Below are 27,313 nucleotides of genomic sequence, written 5' to 3' on the forward strand. Positions count from 1 at the left end.
CAGATCTGAGGTGTGTGAACCAAAGTTGCAGAGAGACGTCAAAATGCCTTTAAGAAAAGGTACGCAAATCACTATTAATATATAAACAAACTTATATTAAATGGTAAATTGCCCCACAACCCCTCGCACCCCAGCATCAGTGCCTGGCGATTGAGCATATCAATGGTGCATTTAAATCATGTACAGGGAAGTCTTGTGTTCATGGCTTGGTCTGTGATGAGTGAGATACTATGTTTAAAAAATATTTTTATTCTCCTTTTTCACATTTTCATCCAAAATTTTAAACCCGCCAACAAACATTCCACGATAACAAATACAATGTCAAACCCCTAGTCAACAATCCCCTCCTCCCACCAACCCCCAAACAGCCCAAACATTTTAAATGCAAACATCAAAGAAAAGGAATCCGAAATCCACCATCACCCCATAATCACCAACAACATACACAGTCCAACCCCCCTTCCCAAACGCCCCCCCTAGTGTTCGATGTCCAATTCCTGAAAATGCACAATAAAGAAAGCCCATGAATTGTAGAACACTTCCATCCTTCACCTTCTCTAGTGTTAAAAACTCCAACAGATCCCCCGCTACGCCAGGGCAGAGGCTGGAGCGACTGACCTCCACCCCAACAGGATCCACCTTCAGGCGATCAGGGAGGCGAAGGCTAATCTGCCTCCGCACCCACTTCCAGCCCCAGCTGATCCGATACCCCGAATATGGCCTCCAAAGGACCCGGGTCAAGTCTCACATGTACCACCTTCGAAATTACCCTGAAAACCTCCCTCAAATACCCTTCCAGCTTTGGACAGGACCAAAACATATGAACGTGGTTTGCAGGGGGCCCCTGCAACGCTCACAAACATTCTCTACCCCCTCAAAGTGTCAGCTCATCCTTGCCTTTGTGAGATGTGCCCTCTACACCACCTTCAGTTGTATCAGCCCCAACCTTGAGCACAAAGTTGAGGCATTCAGCCTCCAGAGCACCTCACACCACAACCCCTCCTCCATACCCTCTCCCAACTCCTCCTCCCACTTTGTCTTTATCCCCTCCAGCGGTGCCTTCTCTTCTCCCAGAATTGCCCCATAAATTGCCGACAGCACCCCTTTTTCCATTCCACCTGTCGTCAGCAGAGGTACTATAATTGGGTTCAGCACCACTTAGCAATGGTGAGGCATTATTTAATAGGATTCCTACTCCAGGTCATGGCCTTGTCATCTTTACTGAAAGAGAGCAAGTAGGAATATGAGGGATAGTTAGATTGCTTGGCTATAATTATGTTGCAATATTAAATTCTATTGTTACTGTCCAGACTCACCTGTGAACCATGGTACTGTACTCAACGCAAGTCCTGTAGAAGCAAAGGGGAAAATAGTGGAGGTGAAATATAAAATTAGTGAAATTTAGATTTATTCTTTTTATTCTTTTTCTTTTCCAGTTCATGTCCTTGTAATCCTACTTGTTGCAATTGTGCTTTTGATAGTTATGCACCATAATCTATTCAATCTACATGACCTTTTGAGGAAGGAGGATTCAGGTATGAAATAACCTTTAATGATTGGTGTTTCAGCTCATTCACAGCACTACGTCTTGTATGCATCAGCACCTTTTTTATAACTCTAGTAGAGTAACTATCTTATATCTTTGTAACTAACATATCTTTTTCTTGGAGTTCTACTTTTTAGATGTTATATTTGTCACTTTGTATTCCTCTTTCAAAATGGATGTGTAATATGATTTGGTGCAAAAATATGTATATTTACTTTGCTGTGTTAATGCCGAATGTAATTTGACAAGCATATCAATTGATGCTAGAAACATTCTAGAAGCGACAGCTATCTCTTTTGTGATCTTGCAATCACCACTCACTTCTGGACTTCTATGTTAATATCCTCTGAGAAAGCCTGATGTATATTGTCAAATAGTTAAAATACTCATGAGTTAGCTTTAACTATTGTAAAATGGTAACACATACTGATTTTATTTTTTAATATCTTACACATTAACACTAGATGAACTTTGTTAATGTTCACTTTTTATCAGCCAGGTGGCTGCTCAGCTTCTACAACAAAGAGGAAACATGTTTTGTATTAATTTGATTATTACAAGAACATTGTTACTTAACTGTTGAATGTTAGTTGCATGGCCAGATCCCACACACAAATCAAACCAAGCTCTTTATGTTACTATTCATTAATAAGTTATTTAATTTTAAATCAACAGATAATTAAACAGTGAGTAAGTACAGTCATAAGACCATAAAACTTAGGAGCAGAATTAAGCCATTCAGCCCATCGAGTCTGCTTTACCGTTCAATCATGGCTGATATGTTTTTGATCCTCATTCTCTTGCTTTCTCCCTATAACTCTTGATCCCTTTATTAATCAAGAACTCCATAATCCTTGATCCTCTTATTAATCAAGAACCTATCTATGACTGTCTTAAAGACACTCAGTGACTTGGACTCCACAGCCTTTTGCGATAATGGTTTCCACAGATTCACCACCCTCTGGCTGAAGACATTCCTCCTTATCTCTGTTTTAAAGGACCTTCCCTTCAGTCTGAGGCTGTGCCCCAGGTTATAGTTGAAAATGAAGAAAAACAAAGTAGTTTCTCCTACTAGTGGAAACATCCTCTCCACGTTCACTCTGGAACTCTCAGTCATAATACATTGAAATGTACAGGAGATATGTTATCAAGTTCCTGATATTTTTAATGAACATAACCAACCAGCTATTTGTAGGAATCAAAATTGAGTCATAGGGAAACCAGAAATATTCACTTTTGCTCTATGTCAGCTAACAGTGAAGAAGATTAAAGCATTGTCTCCTTACTTTGTAAATTGCTTCCAGAAAAAAGACATTTTGATGAAGCTTGCTACTCCATCTGAAGCTTGCACTCACCAGGACAATCGCAAGAATACCATGCAATCTTGATGCTGAAATACATCTTGTGGGATAATGGCTACGCTAATCAGATCATTTTATGTTGTATATTGCACAAGATCATGAACAGGCCTAAGGCCGTCACTTTCAACCCTGAATAGTGTCCAGTCTATCTCAGATTACCCGGTACTATACATATCATTGCATTCCCTTTTTCTTTAGACATTTCTTTCCTACATAACTAAAGAAATAAAATGTATAACATTAGTACAGAATACATTGATATGCATATTAAATTAACAAGTGAGTAAGAAATTATTCAAACAGGTCATTTGAGTTTCTTCACAAGTTAAGTCTGTCTGATTTCTTTCTTATCCTGGACGATCTTCTCAATTCAGTAAGTGAAGTGGTAGAAGTCTTGAACATCTTCTGGAAGTCATCTGGTATCTTGGAAGATGTTATTGTAGTATGAAATAAACTTTCATTGAGTTGAGGATCAGGAAATAACGTACTGGAAGATTGAACTTTCAGAAGTGCTCTGCATTTTCTTCTAACAATCAAACCGTCATTCGTCTGAATGATGTATGAACGAGGTGCTGCTTGACGTATTACCTTAGCTAGAGCATAGCTGTAAGATACGAATCCTCACTTGATCACCTGGATGCAATGGTTCCAGTGGTGTTGCATGTTGATTGTAGTTTCTCCTGAATGCTTTGTTGATGTTGCATTTTCTTGATGACTGGCTGAAGATCTGAATCAGGAAGTCTTATGCCTGGAAGAGCTGTACGCAATGTTCTGTTCATCAATATTTGAGCAGGAGATAAACCAGTTGCAAAAGGAGTAGCTGTGTAATTTAATAGAGCTAGATACATGTCAGAATCAAGCGATTTTTTGAAAAGTTGTTTCACGATGTGAACTCCTTTTTCAAGCTTGCCATTGGATTGCGGATAGAGAGGACTTGAAGTTATGTGAGCAAAATTGTATGCTTTAGCAAATTCTGTCCACTCATAGCTGTCAAAACAAGGTCCATTGTCTGTCATGATTTGCAAGGAATCCCATGTCGTGCAAAAACGTCTTTTGTTGCCTTGATCACGGGTTTTGCAGTTGAGTCAGACAATTTAGTTACTTCGGAATAATTTGTGATTAGAATATAATCACGACCATGAAAGTGAAATAAATTGATGCCAACCTTTGACCATGGAGTCTTCTCAAGATTATGAGGTAGAAGTGTTTCTTTACTTTGAGTTGATCGGTTGCGTTGACGGGTTTTACATTCAAGAATCAGGTTTGTTATGTCCTTGTTGATGCCTGGCCAATTTACTTCCTGTCACGCTCTTCATTTGCATTTCTCTATGCCTAGATGACCTTCATGTATTTTCTGTAGTATCATGGGACTTGGTGTCACAGGAATAACTATACGATCGAGACGGAGTAGAAAACCATCTTCAACAGTGAGTTGAGATTGAATGTTTCTTAATTTGGAACAGTGTCCTTTGGGCCAACCATTGTTCAAATGGTTAATGACACGCTGCAACATTTCATCTTTGTCTCGTTTATGAGTTTGAGTTTGTCATCCGAAGCAGGAAGTGTTTCAGCTTAAAGCTGTACTTGAGCTTCAATCTGCTGAATAAACTCTTGATGGTCGTTCTTCTGAGTTTATAGAACGAGATAATGCATCAGCAATTATCAATTCTTTGCCTGGAGTATAGACAAGTTGAAAATCATATCGTCTTGACTTCATCAGAATACGCTGTAGTCTAGGAGTCATGTCATTCAAATCTTTGTGAATGATGTGAACAAGTGGTCGGTGATCAGTTTCGACCATGAATGTTGGTAAACCATAGACATAGTCATGAAACTTGAGAATTCCAGTAAGTAAGCCTAAACATTCTTTTTCTATCTGGGTACACCTTTGATCAGTGGATGTCATTGATTGCGATGCATAAGCAATGGGTGTCCACAAAGAATCATCATCTCTTTGTAGAAAAACTGCTCCAATTCCACTTTGATTTGCATCCATTGAGATTTTTGTTTCTCTTTCAGGGTCAAAGAAGGAAAGAACAGGTGCGGTAGTCAATGTAGACTTTAGGCCCATCCATTCTGTGTGTTGCTCATCAGTCCATGAAAACGCCGTGGATTTCTTGATGAGATGACGCAAAGCTGTAGTTCTTGAAGAGAGGTTTGGAATGAACTTTCCAAGGAAATTTACAATACCTAGGAATTTCAACACTGCTTTATTGTCCTCTGGGACTGTCATCTTCTGTATGGCAGCAATCTTGTCATCGTCAGGTTGCAAACCATGTTCTGAGATTTGATAACCCACAAATTTTAAAGTTGAGATACCAAAATTGCATTTGGCTTTGTTCCGCTTTAAGCCAAATTTGTGTATCCTCTGGAAGACTTGCAATAGCCTTGCATTATGCTCTTCACGTGTAGATGACCAGACAATGATGTCATCCACGTAAACACGTGCTCCATTGATGCCTTCAGTCATTTGTTCCATTGTACAATGAAATATCTCCGATGCCGAGATTATACCAAATGGCATTCTGTTGAAACAGTATCGACCAAACGGAACGGTGTGTTGAACATACACAATTTCTTGCTTGTGTCATCTAGCTGCATTTGCCAAAATCCTCTGGAGGCGTCCAGTTTGGAGAAGATTTTTGCATTTGCCATTTTGCTGGTGATCTCTTCACGCTTGGATATTGGATAATGTTCACACTATATTCTTGTTTAGATCTTTTGGATCTATATAGATTCTCAATTCTCCAGATGGTTTCTTGACGCACACCATCGAACTGACCCAATCAGTCGGTGCTGTGATCTTGGAGATGATTCCAAGTTTCTGCAAGCGTGCAAGTTCTTGATTTACTCTCTCACATAGCGGAGCAGGAACTCTTCTAGGAGGGTGTCCCACTGGTTTGGCATTTGGTTTCAATTGTATCTTGTATTGAAATGGAAGAGTACCCATACCTTCAAAGATGTGAGGAAATTGATCAAGAATTCCCTGAATACCTTCCTGGACAGGTGGAAGAGGTGTACTGGTGCTATTGATTCTTTGAACTAGGTGAAGATCTTGACAGGCTTGTGCACCTAGTAGCGAAGCTCAATTGGATTCAACAGTCTCGAACCACAAGGATATCATGGTGTCGTGATTTGTCACTACAAGATAGCAAGATCCTAATGAGGTAATAGCGCTGCCATTATAATCACGCAATTGGCAATCTGTTTTCTATATTTTAGGACTTTGACTAATTTGCGAAAAATCATTAGTGTTTATCAAGTTCGCGGAAGCTCCTGTGTCCAGCTTGAAGATGATTTCGGAACCATTTACTTGAAGCGGTGTATTCCATTCTGATTACGTGTTAATAGATTGTACTATTTGAGGATTAAAAGTATCATCTGCAGTAGCATTGAACAATAATCCCTACAAAGAAGGAATCTTCTAAGCTATAAGCTATCAGTGTTATCACTTTTAAAGGTTTCTGCAGTTATGTTCATGTGTGTCTTCGGTAGATTTGCAGATTTAAATTGTGTTTTAAGTGATTGAGTTTGCAACATTTTGAGCAAATTTTTCCAAGTGCTGGGCATTTTCTATGTGGTGGGTGTGTCCAAAACTGTTGTTTTAAAAACTTTCCAGTTTACATCTAGTTTACCAGATATCCTGAGCTGTCGTAGAGATTACACTTTCTCCATGAGTTTGGGATTCTTCTGTATCTTGAAGTATCAGGTCTGGAAGCAGTCTGTTCTTCAAAGTCTGAATCGCATGCTAGGTTTTTTTTGCTGTTAGAGTCTATCTAATCTATCTGAATCACTCTAGCAATATCCTGGTACCCTGGTATATTCCCAGCCTTTTCCTCCAAGATAGCCAGATATGACAAAGAATATAAAAATAAGAAGTTTGAACCAAAAATAATTTATTTTACACTTCTAAACTTGATTATGTTCACATACTTTACTGAGTAACAGATACTAAACTAATAATACTGAATCTGTAGTACAATAATCAATATTCCATCTAACTATTAAACTACACTATAACTTGACCTCGAGCTATATCTCTACAATCAATTCTCACTCTGCTCTCATCAGCTTCTCATCATGTTCTCCCAGAATTCCTAGAGATACTGCCTTATATACAATAACTTAGTAACGCCACCTAGTGTTTGATTTACACATAGTTTCTGACGTTAAGCCTTTACTACACTTACACTATACATATCATTACATTCACCACTAACAGAAGACCAAGAAGGCCAAGCCAAGAAGACATCTGTCTATCACACAGATAAGTAATGTGGTATATTGTGATGCCAGGAATGTAGGCCATAAGTCCCAAAGACTGGCGTATTGTTTCAAATAGCATGCCCTAGTCACTGTTCGCAATGGGCAAGATACACACCATCGCCAATGCTTGTGCATCTCAAAACACCATGTTCAATATTAGATGTGATTATGATTGAACATGGTTTGCTAAATAATCCTCAGTGTGCTAAAAGATTATACTGGCAACCAATTTAAGATTGTTAGTGAGGCTTGCAGTGTGGCACATTCCTTGAAGCTACATATATTAATACACAGGGCCCTATTCTTTGCGGACAGAAAGAACATTCACACACATTGTACCTGTTTCAGCTAAACAAAATAAGTGATAGCTGTTCACTGGTTCATTCCTCAGGGAAATGCATTGGCCAATCGGAGTCAAGCTGCCTGGTTTAAATATTCAGACGATTCCTTAGAATCCCTACATTGCAGAAGGAGGCCGTTCAGCCCATCAAGTGTCTGAAAGATCACTCTACCTAAGTCTATTCCCCCCACCCTATCCTAGTAACCCCACCTAACCTACACACCTTTAGAGATTAAGGGGCAATTTAGCATGGCCAATCCATCTAAACAGCGTTATTCAAACTTTTTTTCTGGGGACTCATTTTTACCAACCAGCCAACCTTCGGGACCCAACCAGACCGACCTTCGCAACCCACGCCGGCCGACCTGCGCAACCCACTATTTTCTCTCACCTTGTTTGCTGCTGACAAAAATGGAGGAAATGGTTTTGGGTCCCTTTGGCCCTCGTACACGCTCTTCCAATAGAACCTGTTGGATGAAGGTGAAGCCTTCTGGTGTCAGAAAGTATGGAGTTTCCATCTGTCCAAAGTTCTGAATTTTTTACTGTAAAATTTTATCAAATAAAACCACCCTCCCCCCCCACCGAACTTGTAAAAAAAAATGAATAAAATAAATGAAAAAAATGAATAAAACCTCCCCGAACTTGTAAAAAAAAATGAATTAAATAAATTTTAAAAATAAAAATTAAATGAATAAAATAAATGAATAAAAACCACTACAGAACTTGTAAAACAAAAAGCTGCAACCGTTTTTAAAAAATAGCAGCCCGATCATCGTGCGCGCATGCGCAATGCGGCCAAATTTTTTTTTAACATGTTCGCGGCAACTTGCAGCCGGCGTTATGAAAAGCCGCCTGCTGCACGGGGATTAGCGCGACCGAGAGCTCCGCGGCCCTCCCGACACCCGCCCGTGGGTCGCACCCCCGACTTTGAAGAACATTGATCTAACCGGCACATCTTTGGGTTGTGGGAAGAAACTGGAAAACCCATTGGAAACCCACACAGACATGGTGAGAATGTACAAACTGTACACACAGTTGCCCAAGGCCAGAATTTAACCCGGCTCTCTGGCACTGTGAGGTCATCGTGCCGCCTATGCTAGGCCCATGTTAGTCACCATTAACTGGTACATTCGCCATGGCAACGCCTCCACAATCAGAGTCCACTTGCCTACCAATAAGCACTTCCTTCTCATACATATTATGACACCCTCAGCCAAGGCGTCGTCAATTTCAGCTCCACTTGACCTGGACTCGCAACACCATTGAAATTAACTTTTATTTTAAAATACCAAAGGTCTACGGCTGCCCAAATAACTAGTCACCAGGTTTTTAAATTTAAACACAATTAACATTTTATTATTAAAAGGGAGGCGATGGCATACTGGTATTGTCACTAGACTAGTAATCCAGAGACCCAGGTTCAAATCTCACCATTTGAATTCCATAACAATCTGGGGGAAGAAAAGTTTAATTATGACCATGAAACTATTAGGGTGGCATGGGTGTGGAGTGGTTAGCACTGCTGCCTCATGGCGCTACGGACCCGGGTTTGTTCCTGGCCCTGGGTCACTGTCCGTGCAGAGTTTGCAGAGGTCTCACCCCACAACCCAAAGATGTGCAGGGTAGGTGGATTGGCCACGCTAAATTGCTCCTTAATTGGAAATTTTTAAAAAACTTTATTATTAGCGTAACTATAATTAAATAGGCAACAAATACAACTTGTTAACTGCTATCTAATCTCCAACCACACACCCCTTAACTCATCCCACCCTCTATGCACCTAGACAACCAAACAGAGGGGAAAGAGAGGTATGAAATAATGATGTAAGTAGAAGGATAAGTCTTTTTTTCAGGTGGGCATCTTCCAATTCGTTTCTTCTTCATCTAGGCTTTCAGGTGGATGTTATCTTTTCTTTCAGCTTGTAATGGTTCTCACTGTAAACTCACAGAAATGGCAGGTAGCCAGTATTTGAGAGAGAGAGAGAGAGAGAGAGACAGCTTCTGCTTTCAGGGTCTAGAAGCTTCTGCCTTCAGACAGTAGGCTGCAGAGAGAGAGAGAGAGAGCTGCTTCCACCTTGAGAGCCCAGTGGTGTCTCTCCTTGGTTCTCTCCAAATATTCCACCTGAAAGGAACCAATTGCTGTTGGTTGCCAGGCAGAATACTGACTCTGACCAATCCATTGGCCACCAGCCAGCCAATCAAAACAAACCCCTCCAATCTCTGGGGGCTGGTTTAGCTCACTCGGCTAAATCGCTAGCTTTTAAAGCAGACCAAGCAGGCCAGCAGCAGGGTTCGATTCCCGTACCAGCCTTCCCAAACAGGCGCCGGAATGTGGCGACTAGGGGCTTTTCACAATAACTTCATTGAAGCCTACTCGTGACAATAAGCGATTTTCATTTTATTTCTCTCGGGTGCCAGAAAGTATAGGTTCTTCTGCCCAAAATACAAAACTTTATAACACAGTGTACTATTTTTACACTTTGAGTTCCTTACTTCCTTGGGTCTCCATTAACAATCCATGGACCAAAAATGACAAGGACAAAATAAAATAAATAGGAACTAATGGAATCAACAGGAAGGACCCTTACATACAGTATAAAGTTGTTGTTTCCCATGACATTGGCATTGTGATTGTCCTAACGATTGCAAGACAAAAAGCTTTGACAAAATATCTTTTTTCATCAATACTCAAGTTATGTACTACCAAATGACTAAATTATTTCCTTTTGTTCTTCAATTTTCACATTGTAGAACCAAGATATGGTGGACTACAGAGGTTTACAGGAAAGAGAATTGGTGAAGAGATACCAGTTCTAATCCCAGCTGTAGAAGAGCGACTTGGAAGCGTAATAGCAGCTGTAAACAGTATATTTAGTAACACCAGGTCAAATGTGGTCTTTTATATAGTTACTACAAATGATACCATTGATCATTTAAGGTAAACTTGTGTTTGCAAAAAAAATTAAACCTGTATGTTCTGCATTTTGTTTAATATGAGACCAAAATTAAGCAAACATAATTAATCTTGTTATTTAATTTAGAGCTTGGCTTCAGAAGGAAGAACTAATGGGTATCAAGTATAAAATTCTTGGATTTGATCCGCATATTTTGAAAGGCAAAGTCCAAGTTGAGGATGATTCAACTGAAGTAAAACCAGTGAGTAACTACTCTGTATATGAGTCTATGTAATAAATATAGAATCATAAAATATAGAAAAGCCATTTGGCTTATTGTGCCTATGAAAGCTCTTTGAGAGAGCTATCTAATTGGTCCCATTCAAAGAACAATACAGCACAGGAACCGCCTGTATCCTTCTATACCTGTTCATGTGCCTATTCATTAAGTCTTAAAGGTTGCTAACGTATCTGCCTAACCACCTCACTTGGCAGTGCATTCCAGGCCACCACCACCCTCTGTGTAAAAAAAACTTCCCTCACATATCTCCACTGAACCTTCCCCCCTCACCTTGAACCTGTGCCCCCTTGCAATTGTCATTTCCGCCCTGGAAAAAGCCTCCAACTTTTCACCCTATCTTTCTATCAGGTCGCCCCTCAGCCTCCATCTCTCTAGGGAGAACAATCCCAGTTTGTTCAATCTCGCCACATAGCCAATACCCTCCATACCAGGCAACATCGTAGTAAACCTTTTCTGTACTCCAAAATCTTCCCATGCTCTTTCCCCACAGCTCTGCATTTTTCTTTCATTTTCAAGTAGGATTCCAATTTCCTTTTGAAAGTTACTGTTGAATCTGCTACCACCACCCTTCAGGCAGTGCATTCTAGATCATAACTCATTGTAAAAACAAAAACAAAATTCTCAATATCTCTGCTCTGATCCTGTTGCCAATTGTCTTATATCTGTGTCTTCTGGTTACCCAACCTGCGGCCAATGGGAAGCTTTTCCTTATCTAGACAAGCAAAATTCTTCATAACTTTTAACACCTCTATTAAATTTCTTAATCTACTCTGAGGACATTTGCATAATTGGAGTGTCTCATCTTTGATAGTAATCTAGTAAATCTCTGCACCCTACAAAAGACCTTGACATCCTTCCTATAGTGAGGTGCGCAAAATTGGGCACAATACTCGAGCTGAGAGCATAACTTCCAAGCTTTTGTATTCAGTGCGTCTATTTACAAAGCCCATGATTGCATGCTCTTTTAATTGTTTTATCAACTTGTCCTATCTTCAAAGAGTAGCCTATGTCAGTTGTTTTTCTTTAATGCACAATATCAAAATGTAGAATTACAATTGTTAATGTTTTTCTAAAAATAAGTTGTAAGGCGGATCAAAAATGTGCAACTTTAAATTCCTTTATTTGAAATTTAGAGTACCCAATTAACAACTTTAAATTCCACTTTGCACTTGCCCTCATGTTTAGAATTCAAATATTAGTAACCTCCTTCCAAGTTATAACATTTCATTCTTTAGGTTTTGAGATGCCAGATTTAAAACTTTGTTTTGATCGGTTTCAGGGTCATTGATCTTCACTCTCCTTTTAAGAAAACCATTGAAGGTGTTTAACTTTGAATGATTAGACGATGGTCAGTCCAGTTGTCTGCACCGCACATGGCTTTCATTACACAGACACCCAAACCTATCCCTCTGCCTGGTGATGACATAATCAATTAGATGCTAATGTATACAATGGGAGTCCATCCAAGATACCTTACTGCGATTATAAAGACAGAAATCTGCGTTGGTGATTTAGAGCTCAGGCTGGCAATGGCAGGGATGTACATGCTAATTAAATTTGCTTGCCTGTTGCTGTGCACAGGGAGTTAAAGAACCAGACAATCATTAACACCCTTGGGAAAGCAAATCAATTTACTAACATGACAGCAAAGCCCAAGCCAGCTTCACTCCATTCTTCTTTTCCATTTCTTCTTTGCCACTCCAGCAGAATGTGTTGTCTGCAACAGTTTTCTTGAGCTGACCCACCTCTGGTAGACTAATCTCGCTGAGAGTGCTGATTTGGATGTTGTACCTAATCCACTCTGCCAACAAGAGCAGTTGTTCTCTCAGGTCTGTTGGCTGTGGCGATGTTCATGAGGTTGTGCACATTCCATGCGCCAACATTGACTAGTGTCAGCTTTGTTTTCTTTTTTGAGATTAACTTATAGTTGATGGGATCCCTGTCAGCTGAAACTTGCTGCCTGGGAATGTAAAAGGGATAATGTTTAGTGTACCTTTTCCAGCCCTTTCCTCATACAGGAGGCTGAGCAGTGTGGTCCTGTGCTCAGTCATTCAGGGTTTTCCGAGTTCCATTTCTGTTTCATTCCAATGGAAAATGGCATGATTGCCTGAGTCACCTGTATGCAGGTTAGCAGCTACAACTCTCATTGAATCCACACCCGCTGCTCTGTCACTCACCCATTGACGCTGGACTTGTGACAAATAGATAATGGATGACAGATGATGAACATAACTTGTCTCTGAGTTGGAATACTGTGAGAAACAGTTGCACATTGTCGGCCTCACTCTCTCATTCTGACCTACCTTTGTTCAGTGGTCTAGACAGCTGAATGCATAGATGGCCAGGATGTCTTCTGTGTCTTGTCAAGCTCTGCGTGTTCCACAACACAGTACTAACTCACATTCAAGACCGTTGAATCTTGGTTTCATCCATCCAGTCAACCGGAATCAGTCTTCACATGCCAGAGCAGACAAATCCCCAAACATAGGGACCCAACGATTAACCCCACCTATTTTACTAAGGGTGCAACCACTGTTGCATGCAAAAAACTTTATTATTTTTAAATTTAGTGTACCCAATTATTTTTTCCAATTAAGGTGCAATTTAGCGTGGCCAGTCCACCTAGCCTACACATCTTTGGGTTGTGGGGGGGGCGAAACCCATGCAAACACGGGGAGACTCCACACGGACAGTGACCCAGAGCCGGGATCGAACCTGGACCTCAGCGCCGTGAGGCAGCAGGGCTAACCCACTGCACCACCATGCTGTCCTGCAAAAAACTTTTTAAAGCTCAACATCAAGGTCTATCCCTCTAGATGTCCCAAGGGCACTAAGGTTCAGAAGCAGCTCAAGGCTCAACAGGCAATCACCAAGGGGTCTCAAAGAAACTAGAGAATTGCATGTGTACAGTGAAAATGGGCACACTGTATTGAGGATGGCTGAGCGACCTTCAGGGATATAGTGTACTCCACCGCTCGAGAGACCCTTGGCCTTACCTCTCATAAGCATCAAGATTGGTTTAAGGAAAATCTACTGGGGAAGATACATTGTCTCTATGTGATTTACCTCAGTGAGAAATTATCACTATCCAAACATAATGCCTACCAAAACATCCGAAAGATTGTCCAAGCTTGGAGATGAAAGATACTTGGCTGAATCAGAAAACATATATGTGTTATATGCAGACCACAAAAACTGGAAGCGATTCTACACTGACCTGAAATCTATTTACTGGCCTTAGTCTGCTGGTTCATCACCAATCCTTTGTGCCAATGAATCAACACTGCTCACAGAAGAATCCAGAATTCTGGAAAGGTGGGCATTGTACTTTAACCACATTCTCAATCAGCCTTCAGTCATCAGTGAAGAAACAATGAGCAGTTTGATATCAAATACTCTCTTGATTAACCTCCTACGCTGTTAGAAACAATTAGACTCTTGTCTGTTTCATGTTGTCTCCAAGCTTTTATGAGGTTTTACTGTTATTATGTCTTACCATATCTTGATGAGGGTTTGATTATTCCCCCAAAATGTGCCCCTTTTCTGAACTTCACAGGTAAGGATTTGCACGGCAATTGCCCTGTGCTGGGAACCATCTGAAAACGTGATTTAAATTGCTAACTTTGGATGGTTCTGACAACAAAATACCAATAGTTAATCAGAATAAGTTGGAAGAATTAAAACCTCTTCTAACTTATGGGAACTGTTGTGAAGAGAGCGCACAGTTTCACAGGCAATGCTGTGTGCAATCAGCATGCGCTTCACTTCATGTGCTCTACGTGCATATCACTTCAGTCATGACAGTAAGAATAAAGCTATGTAGGTGGAAAGCAGCAGAGTGTGGCAGCCCTGCATGTGGGCAATGGTTAGCAAAATGTCTTGTGGGCTGCACTCAGAACCCCATATGGCTCCCAGGCTGCAGGTTGCTCACCACTGATCCACATCATGTTGAGACAATTGTACTTCTGTTGGGCTAGACATGTAGTCAGATTGCCTTGCACTTGCTTACCAAAACAAATCATGTATGGAGAGTGCGGGGTGCACTGTCATAGTGGCCAAAGGAAGCGCTACAAGGACACTCAGTAGACTTCACTTAGGAGTTTTGATTTTGATTTCCAGTCCGGGGAGAAATTAGGATTGCTGCACAACCAAATAAAAAATGGTACGGTCTTCAAAAGCAAGTGCAAATCAGAGGGAGAAAGAAAATGCAAGGAGAGGAAATCCCAAGCTACCAACTCATCAGAAACTTAATTTTTCTGTGATATCCTGTTCAGTTTGCAGCAGCACCTCCCAGGGGCAGATCAGCCTTAGCAGCCACCTACATGCCCACAAGAATCCTACTAAACACCTCAGAAGATTTTGTAAAATAAATTTAGAGTACCCGATTCATTTTTCCAATCAAGAGGCAATTGAGCATGGCCAATCCACCTAACCTGCACATCTTTGGGTTGTGGGGGCAAAACCTACGCAGACATGGGGAGAATGTGCAAACTCCATATGGACAGTGACCCAAGGCTGGGATCAAACCTGGGACCTTGGCGCTGTGAGGCAGCAGTGCTAACCACTGCACCACCATGCTGCCCTACCGTAGAAGATTAACAATGGCCATCTTCACTTCAAGGGGTTGAAGGTATAGGAAAAACATTCTGATGTTTCCAGTCCTCTGGGACCCTCCCTCACTCCAGTGTTTCTTGCAAGATCACCACCAATGCCTCCACAATCCCCCCAGCTATCCCCTTCAGAATCCACACGGTGTAGTCTGTCTGGTCTGGGTGAGTTTTTCACCTTCAGTCCTTTCAGCTTCTCTAGCACCTTCTCCTTAGTGATGGTCACTACACTCCTCTCTGCCCCTTGACTCTCTTGAAGTTCTGGTATGCCACTGTTGTCTTCCACTGTGAAGACTGATGCAAATACCTATTCAGTTCCTCTGCCATTTATTAATTCCCCATTACTTCTTCTGCAGCATCATTTCTCCGAACCCGTTTCTCCCAGACCAGCCTTTGAGCCACGCATTTATCTCTTTAATCTTATTAACCCTATACCAATTATTATAATAATCTTTATTGTCACAAGTAGGCTTACATTGGCACTGCAATGAAGTTACTGTGAAAAGCCCCTAGTCACCACATTCTGGCGCCTGCTCGGGTACACGGAGGGAGAATTAATTCAGAATGTCCAAATTACCAAATAGCTCGTCTTTCGGGACTTCTGGGAATAAACCTAAGCACACGGAGGAAACCCACGCAGACACGGGGAGAACATGCAGACTCGGCACAGACAGTGATCCAAGCCGGGATTCGAACCTGGGACTCTGGTGCTGTGAGCAACAGTGTTAACCACTATGCTACCATGCCAATTAGCTCATGGCTCAGGTAGTAGTCTGGAGATTATTACCTTTTTGGTTCTGCTTTTTAACATAGCCCCTACCAGCTCATATTCCTTCAGCAGAACCTCTATCTTTGTTCTACCTATGTCGTTGGTACCTACGTGGACCACAACTGGATCTTTACCCTCCCATTCCCAAGATCCTCTGCAGCCCAGGTGAGATATTCTGAACCCGAGCACCAGGTAGGCAACACAACCTTCAGGACTTTTGATCCTGGTCACAGAGAAAAGTGTCTATGCCTCTAAATTTACTATCCCCGATTACAACTACATTTCTTTCTCTACTCCCGCATGAATGGATCCCTGCACCACAGTGCTGAGGTCTGTTTGCTCATCCTCCTCACAGTCCCTGCTCTAATCCACACAGGGAGCGAGAATCTCAAACCTGTTGGACAAGGCCTGAGGCTCCTATAACCTACAACCCTACCTCTTGGATCCCTCTACCTACCTCACACCCTCCTGTCCCTGACCACTGGCCGAATTCAAAGTAGTTAATCGAAGGGGAGTGACTGCCTCCTGAAGCACAGCGCCCAGGTAACTCTCCCCCTCCTTGATGTGTCGCAGCCTCCGAAGCTCAGACTCCAGCTCTTCAACTCTTAAAGCCAAAGTTCCTCATACAACCAGGACTTGCTACAAATGTGTTCACTAGCAACCACATTGGGGTTCACCAGCTCCCACATCATGCAGGTACAAACACTGCATCTCTATTTTTTTAATTTTTAATTTTTTTTATTTAAAATTTCCAGCTGGTTTCTAATCTGTAAAATATTTCTCTTTTTAATTTAATCTAAAAGCAACTTTGAATATGTTATGCAAGTGAGCAGTCCCCTTCCAGCCAATGAACATACCATTATCCTAAGATGTCACTCCTGGATTGTTTTTCAAACTCAGCCCGCTGCCCAGAGGTGTCCCTCGCACCTCCCACTTTTTTTAAATCTCTGCTCCTCGACCTCCCTAAACTCCTTGCAAGGCACTGAACAAGCTGTTTTTATAGCCTCAGCCTCCCCTGCTTAGAGAAACCAGACTGAACTGATTTGCTTTTTTTAAATTTAAAGTACATGATTCATTTATTTTCCAATTAAGGGGCAATTTAGTGTGGCTAATCCACCTACCCTGCACATCTTTGAGTTGTGGGGGTGAGACCCATGCAAACATAGGGAGAATGTCTGAACTGGTTTACTAACTGCCCTAATTGCATATTCTCCCCGTACCTGCGTGGGTTTCACCCCTACAACCCAAAGATGTGCAGGTTAGGTGGATTGGCCACGCTAAATTGCCCCTTAACTGAAAGAAAATAATTGGGTACTCTAAATTTATAAAAAAAGAAGAAAAAATACTAACTGCCCTAATTTACTCCCCTGGCTAGTCCCACTACAGAGCGTTTTTTTTCCTTCTTTAAATCTGAAGAATTTTCAAATTTCCACGAGCAATTTGTAATGTAGTAAAATTACCAGCAATTTATGTTAGCTTTTAAAAAATTTTTAAAAAGATTATGGCTAATCCTCTAAAACTCCCACTCTTACCTTACCCCCCAACACTCAGAGCAAAATGAATGATATAACTAATGACTGTACATAGAACAGTACAGCACAGTACAGGCCCTTCAGCCCACGATGTTGTGCCGACCATTTATCCTCATCTAAGATCAACCTAACCTATACACCTTCAATTTACTGCTGTCCATGTGTCTGTCGAAGATTCGCTTAAATGTCCCTAATGACTCTGACTCCACCACCTCTGCTGGCAGTGCATCCACACACCCACCACTCTCTGTGTAAAGAACCTACCTCTGACATCTCCTCTATACCTTCCTCCAATCACCTTAAAATGACGTCCCCTTATGATAGGCATTTCCACCCTGGGGAAAAGTCTCTGGCTATCCACTCTATCCATTCCTCTCATCACCTTGTACATCTCTATCAAGTCACCTCTCTGCCTTCTTCGCTCCAGTGAGAAAAGCCCTAGCTCCCTCAACCTTTCTTCATAAGACAAGCCCTCCAGTCCAGGTAGCATCCTGGTAATTCTCCTCTGTACCCTCTCCAAAGCATCCACATCCTTCCTATAATGAGGTGACCAGAACTGGACACAATATTCCAAGTGTGGTCTAACTAGGGTTTTATAAAGCTGCAGCAAACCCTCGCAGCTCTTAAACTCAAACCCCTTGTTAATGAAGCCAACACACCATATGCCTTCTTAACTACCCTATCAACCTGGGTGGCAACTTTGAGGGATCTATGTACGTGGACCCCAAGATCCCTCTGTTCCTCCACACTTAGGGCAGCATGGTAGCACAAGAGGATAGCACTGTGGCTTCACAGCGCCAGGGTCCCAGGTTCGATTCCCCACTGGGTCACTGTCTGTGCGGAGTCTGCACGTTCTCCCCGTGTCTGCGTAGGTTTCCTCCGGGTGCTCCGATTTCCTCCCACAATCCAAAGATGTGCAGGTTAGGTGGATTGGCCATGATAAATTGCCCTTAGTGACCAAAAAGATTAGGAAGGGTTTTTGGGTTACGGGGATAGGGTGGAAGTGAGGGTTTAAGTGGGTCAGTGCAGACTCGATGGGCCGAATGGCCTCCTTCTGCACTGTATGTTCTATGTTCTACTTCCAGGAATCCCGTGTTTAACCATGTATTCAGCATTCAAATTCGACCTTCTAAGATGAATCACTTCACATCTCTCAAGGTTGACCTCCATCTGCCACTTCTCAGCCTAGCTCTGCATCCTTTCAATGTCCTGTTGTAACCTGAAACAACCCTCAACACTATCTACAACTCCCCGAACCTTTGTGTCATCAGAAAACTTACTAACCCACCCTTCCACTTCCTCATCCAAGTTATTTATAAAAGCCACAAAGAGCAGAGGTCCCAGAATAGATCCTTGCTGAACAGTACATGCTGAAAGAAAATGAACATCAATGGCTGGGGTATACTGCGTCATTTGTGTCTCTAGCCAGCAGTACGTGTGAACACAAGAAACTTTGTTGAATTTAGATTTCAGTACCTGCCTCAGTTTGAGGAAAAGGGGCATGAATGGAAAGATTGAATTAAATTAGGGTAAAATAGGTATTACAAGCCATGTGCCCTCTAAGATGTGTAGCCGTATAGCAACCTGAATGTTCCTGCACGTGTCAGATTGATGCTCACACACCGCTGCAAAAAGAATTTTAATGGGGCCATGCATTTAAACAGATCGCCCACACACTCGACAAAAGGAAACTTTGGTTATAAAGAGCCATGTAAAACCTTTATTGCTGTTACATGTCTGTAAGGAAACAGACAATAAATAAGTACGAAGCATGATCAACAGTGACCTACCATATTTGGACGGTGCCTGGTTAAGGCCGGGAGTAGCTGAGTAGAGATATGAGAATGGATGAACACCATTGGCTTTGCTTGATTGTAGATAAATAATTTTGTACGCAGAACGTATAGGACTTGTCAATATTCTCCTTCCCTCTCCTAATACTCCTTTCTGGGATACAGTTCTGGGTACATAACCCAAATGGCTGTTATCTGTCTGCTAAGGTAATAGATCACAGGGGGCATAATAAATCAAGCGGAACCTATTCTCACTCAATATCTAAACAAATGCACTTTCTGGAGAAATTGATGGATAACAGTCAGGAGTGGGAATCACAGATATTTTCACTTCCTTATCCCAGATACAGAGCTCAATAGCAGTTGCTGTACAGCCATACTTGCTGAGATCAGAAACTAAGTACAAAGTAGAGATTAATGCTAGGACTTGTTCTACATTACGTATTTAATCTTCAAAAGGAAGTCATGAATAAAAACTGACATTTCCAAATACAAAACAAACATAATCCATCCATATGTATAAAAGCAAATTACTGGGGATGCTGCAACCTGAAACAAAACAGAAAAAGCTGTATTTTCTATAATCCATCCATTCATACTTATCTGTATTGCAACCTTATCTGTATCCTGAATCCTCTCAACTCCAGTGTGGGATAACTCCCAAATCCTATAGAGCACAATGACAGAAAAAGCCACAGCATCTGTATATTGAACTTGTTAAGTATTAAGAGCTCCTGAACCAAAGCCAATATGTCAAGGCCTCAATCACTTACACGCTAGTACTGATCACTCAAAAGTAACGATATAGTGTTAGGGTTATAATCTCAGTAAATTGGTGATGTGCAACTGTAAATGATTTGCAAATGATGGGGCTACATGCACTATTGGCGACTCTTGGCTGAGTCCTTTAATGTTGATGACTTCGCCAAACAAAATTGCTCAGGAATATGTTACCTTGCAGAAGGGAAAACCGTGCATAATCTTTATTCACTATCATCCAGATAATATTCTCTCATCCTTGCAGTTCAAGGATCAGTTCAAGATCCATTGTATGCCTTTGGGTGTTTGATTGGTTTGATCTATATTGATCCCTGGTTACCATGGTCCCACTTCTCAAATAGCTATGTTTATCTCCCTCCCATCGCCCCGCTTTTCAAATGGTAAATTTAACTTATACTACCTGTACTTTTTTAACGGGAGTTATTTTACATATGTATTACTTAGGCAGGTGGTGTCAGCGGAATTAAGATTTTCTGCCAATCGCTAGTCCCACTTGGTGGTCATTTGTCTAAATTGTAGCATATGGTCAAGACAGAACCTGCAGGGGCAGCACAGTGGTGCAGTGGTTAGCACTGCTGCCTCACAGCGATGAGGACCCGGGTTTGGTCCCGGCCCCGGGTCACTGTCCATGTGGAGTTTGCATATTCTTCTCGTGTTTTGATGGGTCTCACCCCCACAACCCAAAGATGTGCAGGGTAGGTGAATTGGCTACGCGAAATTGTCCCTTAATTGGACAAAAAAAGAATTGGGTACTTTAAATTTATTTATTTGGTAATTTTAATTTTTTTAAAAGTCAGAGCCTGCAATTGGCCTTCATTATTTCAGTATTTTGTGGGCCTGTTGTATTTATCACCTTTGCATCAATGTTTTGGATGGACCTGAACTCACAATCAGAAAAATAACTTGAAGCCTGGTTGTTGAACTGATTACAAACTGCAAAAGGTATAAGGTGCCTCCAGAACAATTTGTATTGCTCGGGTTTCACATGACGCATAGTGAAGTTTAAAGTTTTCCAAAATTATTTGTAAATCCTTTTCCTATTATTTGAAAGGACCTGACTCCTTTCCCCTAACATTTAAATTTAATTGGCATGCAGAAGTACAGCTCTGTATAAGTTAGACAGAGGGCAGCATGGGAACCAGGATTGTAATGTCAGCATGCTGACACAGTGTCACTCCATATGGATACTAATCTTCAAATGGCACTTGTGGTATAACTGGCCCTGTGAATGTCCAGTTTATTGTTCATGTGTTCCATCTCAATATCTTGATGAACAAGATGAATAATTATGTATCTAATCACTAGAAACATAAGATATAATGGTCCTAGTTAGGATTATAGCCAGAACTTTCTGGCCATTCGCGCTGGCGGGTCTTCAGTCCCGCCGGCAATGAATCACCGCCGAGGGTTTCCCAATGGCAGGCAGGTGCAAAGAAGCATGGTTATTGAACAGGTTACAAACTGCAAGAGTGAAACCCTGTTGACAGCAGCGGGATCTTTTGATCCCACCGCCAGTCAACGACAGGGGTGCGGAAAATCCCGCCCTTGACAGATTAATTGTAAAAGACAACATTTCATCTTGTACTCAAGACAAATGCATGCTAGTATATCATTGTAGTAAACTTAGATCATTTTACCAATTGAATTAGAATAGAATATCAAAACTAATATCTTGATTACATTTTTTATCTTGTTTTCAGTTGACTTTTGTGAGGTTTTACCTACCTATGTTGATTTCTGGCACAGAGAAAGCCATTTATCTGGATGATGATGTGATTGTGCAAGGTAAACTTTTGCTTTGCTTCAATTGTGTGCATTAAATGTAGCTTAAAAGACAACAGACAGAGCATTGCGAAGAGGAAGTTTTCACAATTTAATGAACTGGCTAATGACAAAGAGTCAATCAGACTCGAAACATTAGCTCCGTTCTCTCTCCACAGATGTTGTCAGACCTGCTGAGATTGTCCAGTATTTTCTGTTTTTGTTGGATAATAATACGCACTGGATTGCTGATTTAAAACTGTTTCAAAACTTTTTAATTTTCAAGCATTATATTTACTTATTTAAGCTGAATTGATAACAGCTGCATTTCCATCAATTTATGGCAGTAATTTGCAAAAATTTATGTTTACTGAAAAGTCTTTTCATTGTCCTATATCTGTAAGTGAAAATGTCCACATTTGCTTGTTATAGATGAAACAGCATTCCAATTGCATGAACTCTTTGAAACATTTCAGCCTCAAAGCCACTATATAAATGTAAGCTCATTTTGTTCTTGCACTCGATGCATTAGGAGACATCCATGAACTTTATGACACTGAACTGAAGGCAGGTCACGCTGCAGCGTTTTCTGAAGATTGTGATTCTGTATCTTCCAAGGTGTTGGGTCGAGGTGCTGGAAGACAGGTATTTAATGTCCATTGCAAAATTTGCTATTGGAAAAATTTACTAATCAGTTATGTATGTGATACATTAAAACCAACTGAAGTCTATTATCATAGAATTTATCATAGAATTTACAGTGCAGAAGGAGGCCATTCGGCCCTTCGAGTCTGCACCGGCTCCTGATTTGTTTTGTCTTGATTTGTTTTTGAACCAAGACCAAGGTAATGAAGGGCCGATGTTCTCAATGAAATATTGTGTGGAACAATGAACTTGATCATTCTCACTCCAGTAGATGAAGACCATCCTAACATTGGGTGTTATTTATGTGTCATAGAATTATAGAATTTACAGTGCAGAAGGAGGCCATTCGGCCCATCGAGTCTGCACCGGCTCTTGGAAAGAGCACCCTACCCAAGCCCATACCTCCACCCTATCCCCATAACCCAGTAACCCCACCTAACACTAAGGGCAATTTGGACCCTAAGGGCAATTTAGCATGGCCAATCCACCTAACCTGCACATTTTTGGACTGTGGGAGGAAACCGGAGCACCCGGAGGAAACCCACGCACTCACGGGGAGAACGTGCAGACTCCACACAGACAGTGACCCAAGCCGGGATTCGAACCTGGATCTGTGAAGCATTTGTGCTAACCACTATGCTACCATGCTGCCCTTTCATTTCCCCAACCCACAACCAATCTACAACTGATCCAAAACTTGAAAAGGAGGTTCATAATAAATGTGCAAATTACCGCACCTCAGGCGAGGGGCAAGGTCTTCATGAATAACTTCAGCCGGTACAGGAATTGAACCGGCATTGTTGACCTTGCTCTGCATAATAAACCTACAAACTGAGTCCCAACACAAAAATAAAGCTCATAGGAAGGTTAGGGAGACTTAGACAATGAGGGATATTGTGAACCTCGTCAAAAAGAAAAAGAAGGCTTTTGTACGGTCTGGAAGGGTGGGGACAGTCAAAACCCGTGAGGAGTATAAAGAAAGTAGGAATGTACTTAAGCGGGAAATTAGGAGGGGTCATGAAAAGTCATTGGCAAGTAGGATTAAGGTGAATCCCAAAGCTTTTTATTCATATATAAAAAGCAAGAGGGTGGCCAGGGAAACGATTGGACCACTTATGTTCGGCCAGAGGAAATGGGCGAGGTACTAAATGAGTACTTTACATCAGTGTTCACCAAAGAAAAGGAAAATGATTCTTGGGTAGGGTGTGTGGACGGTCTCGGTCATATTGACATCGAAAAGGAGGAGGGATTGGGTCTTTTAAAAGATATTAAGGTTGATAAGTCTCCTGGGCCGGATGGGATTTACCCCAGAATACTGAGGGAAGCAAGGGAAGAAATTGCTGGGGCCTTGACTGACATCTTTGTATCCTCATTGGCTGCAGTTGAGATCCCAGAGGACTGGAGAATAGCTAATGAGGTACAGCTGTTTAAGAAAGGTAGCAGGGATAATCCGGGAAACTATAGGCCAGTGAGCCTCACATCGGTAGTAGGTAAATTATTGGCGAGAATTCTCAGTGACAGGATTTAAACCCATTTGGAAACAAATGGACTTCAGTAAAGCCTTTGACAAGGTGCCTTATGGCAGACTGGTACAAAAGGTGAAGTCACGCGGGATCAGAGGTGAGGTGGTAAGATGGGTACAGAACTCGCTCGGCCACAGAAGGCAAAGGGTAGCAGTAGAAGGGTGTTTTTCTGAATGGAAGGTTGTGACTAGTGGTGTTCCACAGGGATCTGTGCTGGGACCTCTGTTGTTTGTAGTATACATAAACGATTTGTAGGAAAATATAGCTGGCCTGGTTAGTAAGTTCGAGGATGACACCAAGGTTGGTGGAGTGGCAGATAGTGTTGAGGATTGTCAGAGGATACAGTAGGACATAGATAGGCTGAGACTTGAGCAGAGTAATGGAAAATGGAGTTAATCCAGACAAATGTGAGGTAATGCATTTTGGTAGGTCTAACATGGAGGGAAAATATACCGTAAATGGCAAAACTCTTAGGAATATAGAAAGTCAGAGAGATCTGGGCGTGCAGGTCCACTGATCTTTGAAAGTGGCAACACAAGCGGACAAAGTAGTCATGAAAGCATACGGAATGCTTGCCTTCATTGGACGTGGCATCGAGTATAAAAACGGCAAGTCATCCTGCAGTTGTATAGAACCTTGGTTATGCCGCACTTGGAATATTGCGTACAATTCTGGTCACCACACTACCAGAAGGATGTGGAGGCTTTAGAGAGGATGCAGCAGAGGTTTACCAGGATGTTGCCTGGTCTGAAGGGTGTTAGCTTTGCAGAGAGGCTGAATAGACTCGGACTGTTTTCATTACAAGATTATGAGGGGAATGGATAGAGTGGGCAGGTACTCTTTCCCAGTTTGGAGGGATCAGTCACCGGGGGCATAGGTTTAAGGTCCATGAGGCAAAGTTTAGAGGAGATGTGCAAGTCAAGTTTTTTACACAGAGGGTGGTGAGTGCCTGGAACGCATTGCAAGGGAGGTTGTGGAAGCAGATACATTAACAGCGTTCAAAAGGCATCCTGACAAATACATGGATAGGATGGGTATGAAGGATACGGCACAAGGAAGTACTGAGGGTTTTGACCAAGGTTAGTATCATGACTGGTACAGGTCCAAGATCAAGGAGAAATGGGAAGCGGAGTTGGGAATGGGAAGATCAAGGAGAAATGGGAAGCGGAGTTGGGAATGTTGATCAATTGGGGAGTATGGAGTGAGGCACTGCGAAGGGTAAACGGGACCTCCTCTTGTGCAAAGATGAGCCTGATACAATTGAAGGTGGTGCACAGGGTGCATATAACTCGGGCGAGAATGAGTGGGTTCTTTCAGGGGTAGCAGATGAGTGTGAGGTGTGGGCGGGGGCCAGCGAATCATGCACACATGTTTTGGGGTTGTGAAAAATTGGGAAGGTTCTGGGCTGGAGTGTTCGCGGTCTTAGCCAGGATAGTGGAGGAGGGAGTGGACCCTCTCCCTTTGGTGGCGATATTTGAGGTTTCAGAGAAGCCGGCGCTCATGGAGAGGAGGAAGGCCAATGTCATGGCCTTCGCCTCTCTGATTGCACGGCGACGCATTTTGCTGGAGTGGCAGTCGGCATCGCCACCGGGGGTAGCAGCATGGTTGGGTGAGCTGTACAACTTCCTGCGGGAGAAGATAAAGAATGAATTAAGGGCTCAGCAGAGGAGTTCGAGAAAAGGTGGGGGATGTTTGTGACCGTGTTTGAGGAGCTGTCGTCACCGGGGGTGGGGTGGGGGGGTATGTGAAAATCTGTACAAACTATAGTTGATTGTTGGGAAGAATGTTTCCCGGGGTGTTTATTTACTGTAACCTACTTTGATACAAGTTTGAATAAAATGCATTTAAAAAAAGAAAATGACTGGTACAGGTCTGGAGGGCTGAAGGGCCTGTTCCTGTGCTGTTTTGTTCTTTGAATAGGTTAACTTACTTTATTGAGTTACTGAACAATTCAAACCAGGACGCTTGCAGTTTCAATCCTTAGTGCCAGCTAACAGTGAATGTTTAAAGACTAAGCAGAATGAATACATTGATATCTGCATTACTAAGTTAAGGAGGAGAAAATCACCCATAATACCTTCTGTTGAAAGCTATCAGGTATTCTATATGAAGCGTTCAAACATGCACTTTGAAAGAAAAAAGGCTCTGTTATGATAAACTGACTATCAAATAACACGCTGGCACTGAAGTCAAAGCTCATTTTTTGAAGATGATAATTCTCTGTGGGACACCTGAGGACATTCTGTGCCTGTGATGTTGTACCCCAGCAATGAATGCATGATTTCAGGATGGCAAGGGTCAAAAAGTGTCAGAAATGGAGGAAAATATAAATGGCATGCTTTTAGCGGTTTATGGATAAATGTGTCCAGAATATTTTCTGTCTGACACACTATGCGAAAATTTGTAAGTTGTTCCTCTATCTGGTCTACTTTTGTTCCCTTGGGTTAAGTCTTCAAATTGTAAGAAATAAGAGCTGGAGTAGGCCATTTGAAATTGGCCTTGCACCAATTTAGAATTTTAACTTTTGGGCCAGAACTATCATTCTCCATAGCTATCTTAAAACTAATGAAATTATAGTCACTGGTCCCATGGTGACCCCTCAGTAACACTTCCGTCACCTGCCCTTCCTTATTCCCCAAGAGGAGGTCATGTTTTGCCACCTCTCTAGTCGGGCCAACCACATATTGAATGAGGAATTCTTGCTGAATACACTCGACAAATTTCTCTCCATCCAAACCCCTAGTTCTGTGGCTGCCACAGTTAATGTTGGGAAATTTAAGTCCCCTACTATTATCACCCTATTTCTTCGGCAGCCATCTATAATCTCATTACATATTTGCTTCTCGATTTCCCACTGACTATTTGGGGCCTATAGTACAGTCTTATCAAAGTGATCTCATCTTTCTTATTTTTCAGTTCTACCCATATAGACTCAGTGGGCGAACCCTTGGATATATCCTCTCTCTGTACTGCCGCGATGTCCCTCATCAAAAATGCAACTCCCCCTCCCCTCCTATCTCCTGATCTATCTTTCCTATAACATTTGTACACTGGAACATTTAAAAAAAAATTTAGAGTACCCAATTCATTTTTTCCAATTAAGCGGCAATTTTGCGTGTTCAATCCACCTACCTTACACATCTTTGTGTTGTGGGGGTGAAATCTACGCAACACAGGGAGAATGTGCAAACTCCA

At 41.8% G+C, this 27,313-nt stretch overlaps 1 protein-coding gene and 1 long non-coding RNA gene across 3 annotated transcripts in view; one reads left to right on the top strand and one right to left on the bottom strand.

The window, feature by feature from the left end:
* LOC119973923 lies at positions 1-22,487 on the bottom strand. Of its 2 annotated transcripts, XR_005462420.1 has the most exons (4): positions 19,407-22,487; positions 12,348-12,668; positions 1,317-1,349; positions 1-47 (listed from the first exon to the last, which is right to left on the bottom strand). It is a non-coding gene; the product is annotated as an uncharacterized LOC119973923 (long non-coding RNA). The 2 variants fall into 2 exon arrangements; XR_005462421.1 differs by lacking the exon at positions 12,348-12,668.
* Positions 1-27,313, top strand: part of glt8d1 (glycosyltransferase 8 domain containing 1) — a 48,635-nt gene that overhangs the window by 9,650 nt on the left and 11,672 nt on the right. Inside the window, exons 2-7 of the mRNA XM_038812562.1 lie at positions 4-59; positions 1,437-1,535; positions 10,265-10,451; positions 10,555-10,669; positions 21,890-21,974; positions 22,483-22,595. Of these exons, the coding sequence (XP_038668490.1) occupies positions 44-59; positions 1,437-1,535; positions 10,265-10,451; positions 10,555-10,669; positions 21,890-21,974; positions 22,483-22,595 (615 nt within the window). The 5' untranslated portion in view covers positions 4-43. The remainder of the gene's footprint in view (positions 1-3; positions 60-1,436; positions 1,536-10,264; positions 10,452-10,554; positions 10,670-21,889; positions 21,975-22,482; positions 22,596-27,313) is intronic.

Source organism: Scyliorhinus canicula, chromosome 11, assembly GCF_902713615.1.
Source record: "Scyliorhinus canicula chromosome 11, sScyCan1.1, whole genome shotgun sequence".
In the NCBI taxonomy this organism is placed as follows: domain Eukaryota; kingdom Metazoa; phylum Chordata; class Chondrichthyes; order Carcharhiniformes; family Scyliorhinidae; genus Scyliorhinus; species Scyliorhinus canicula.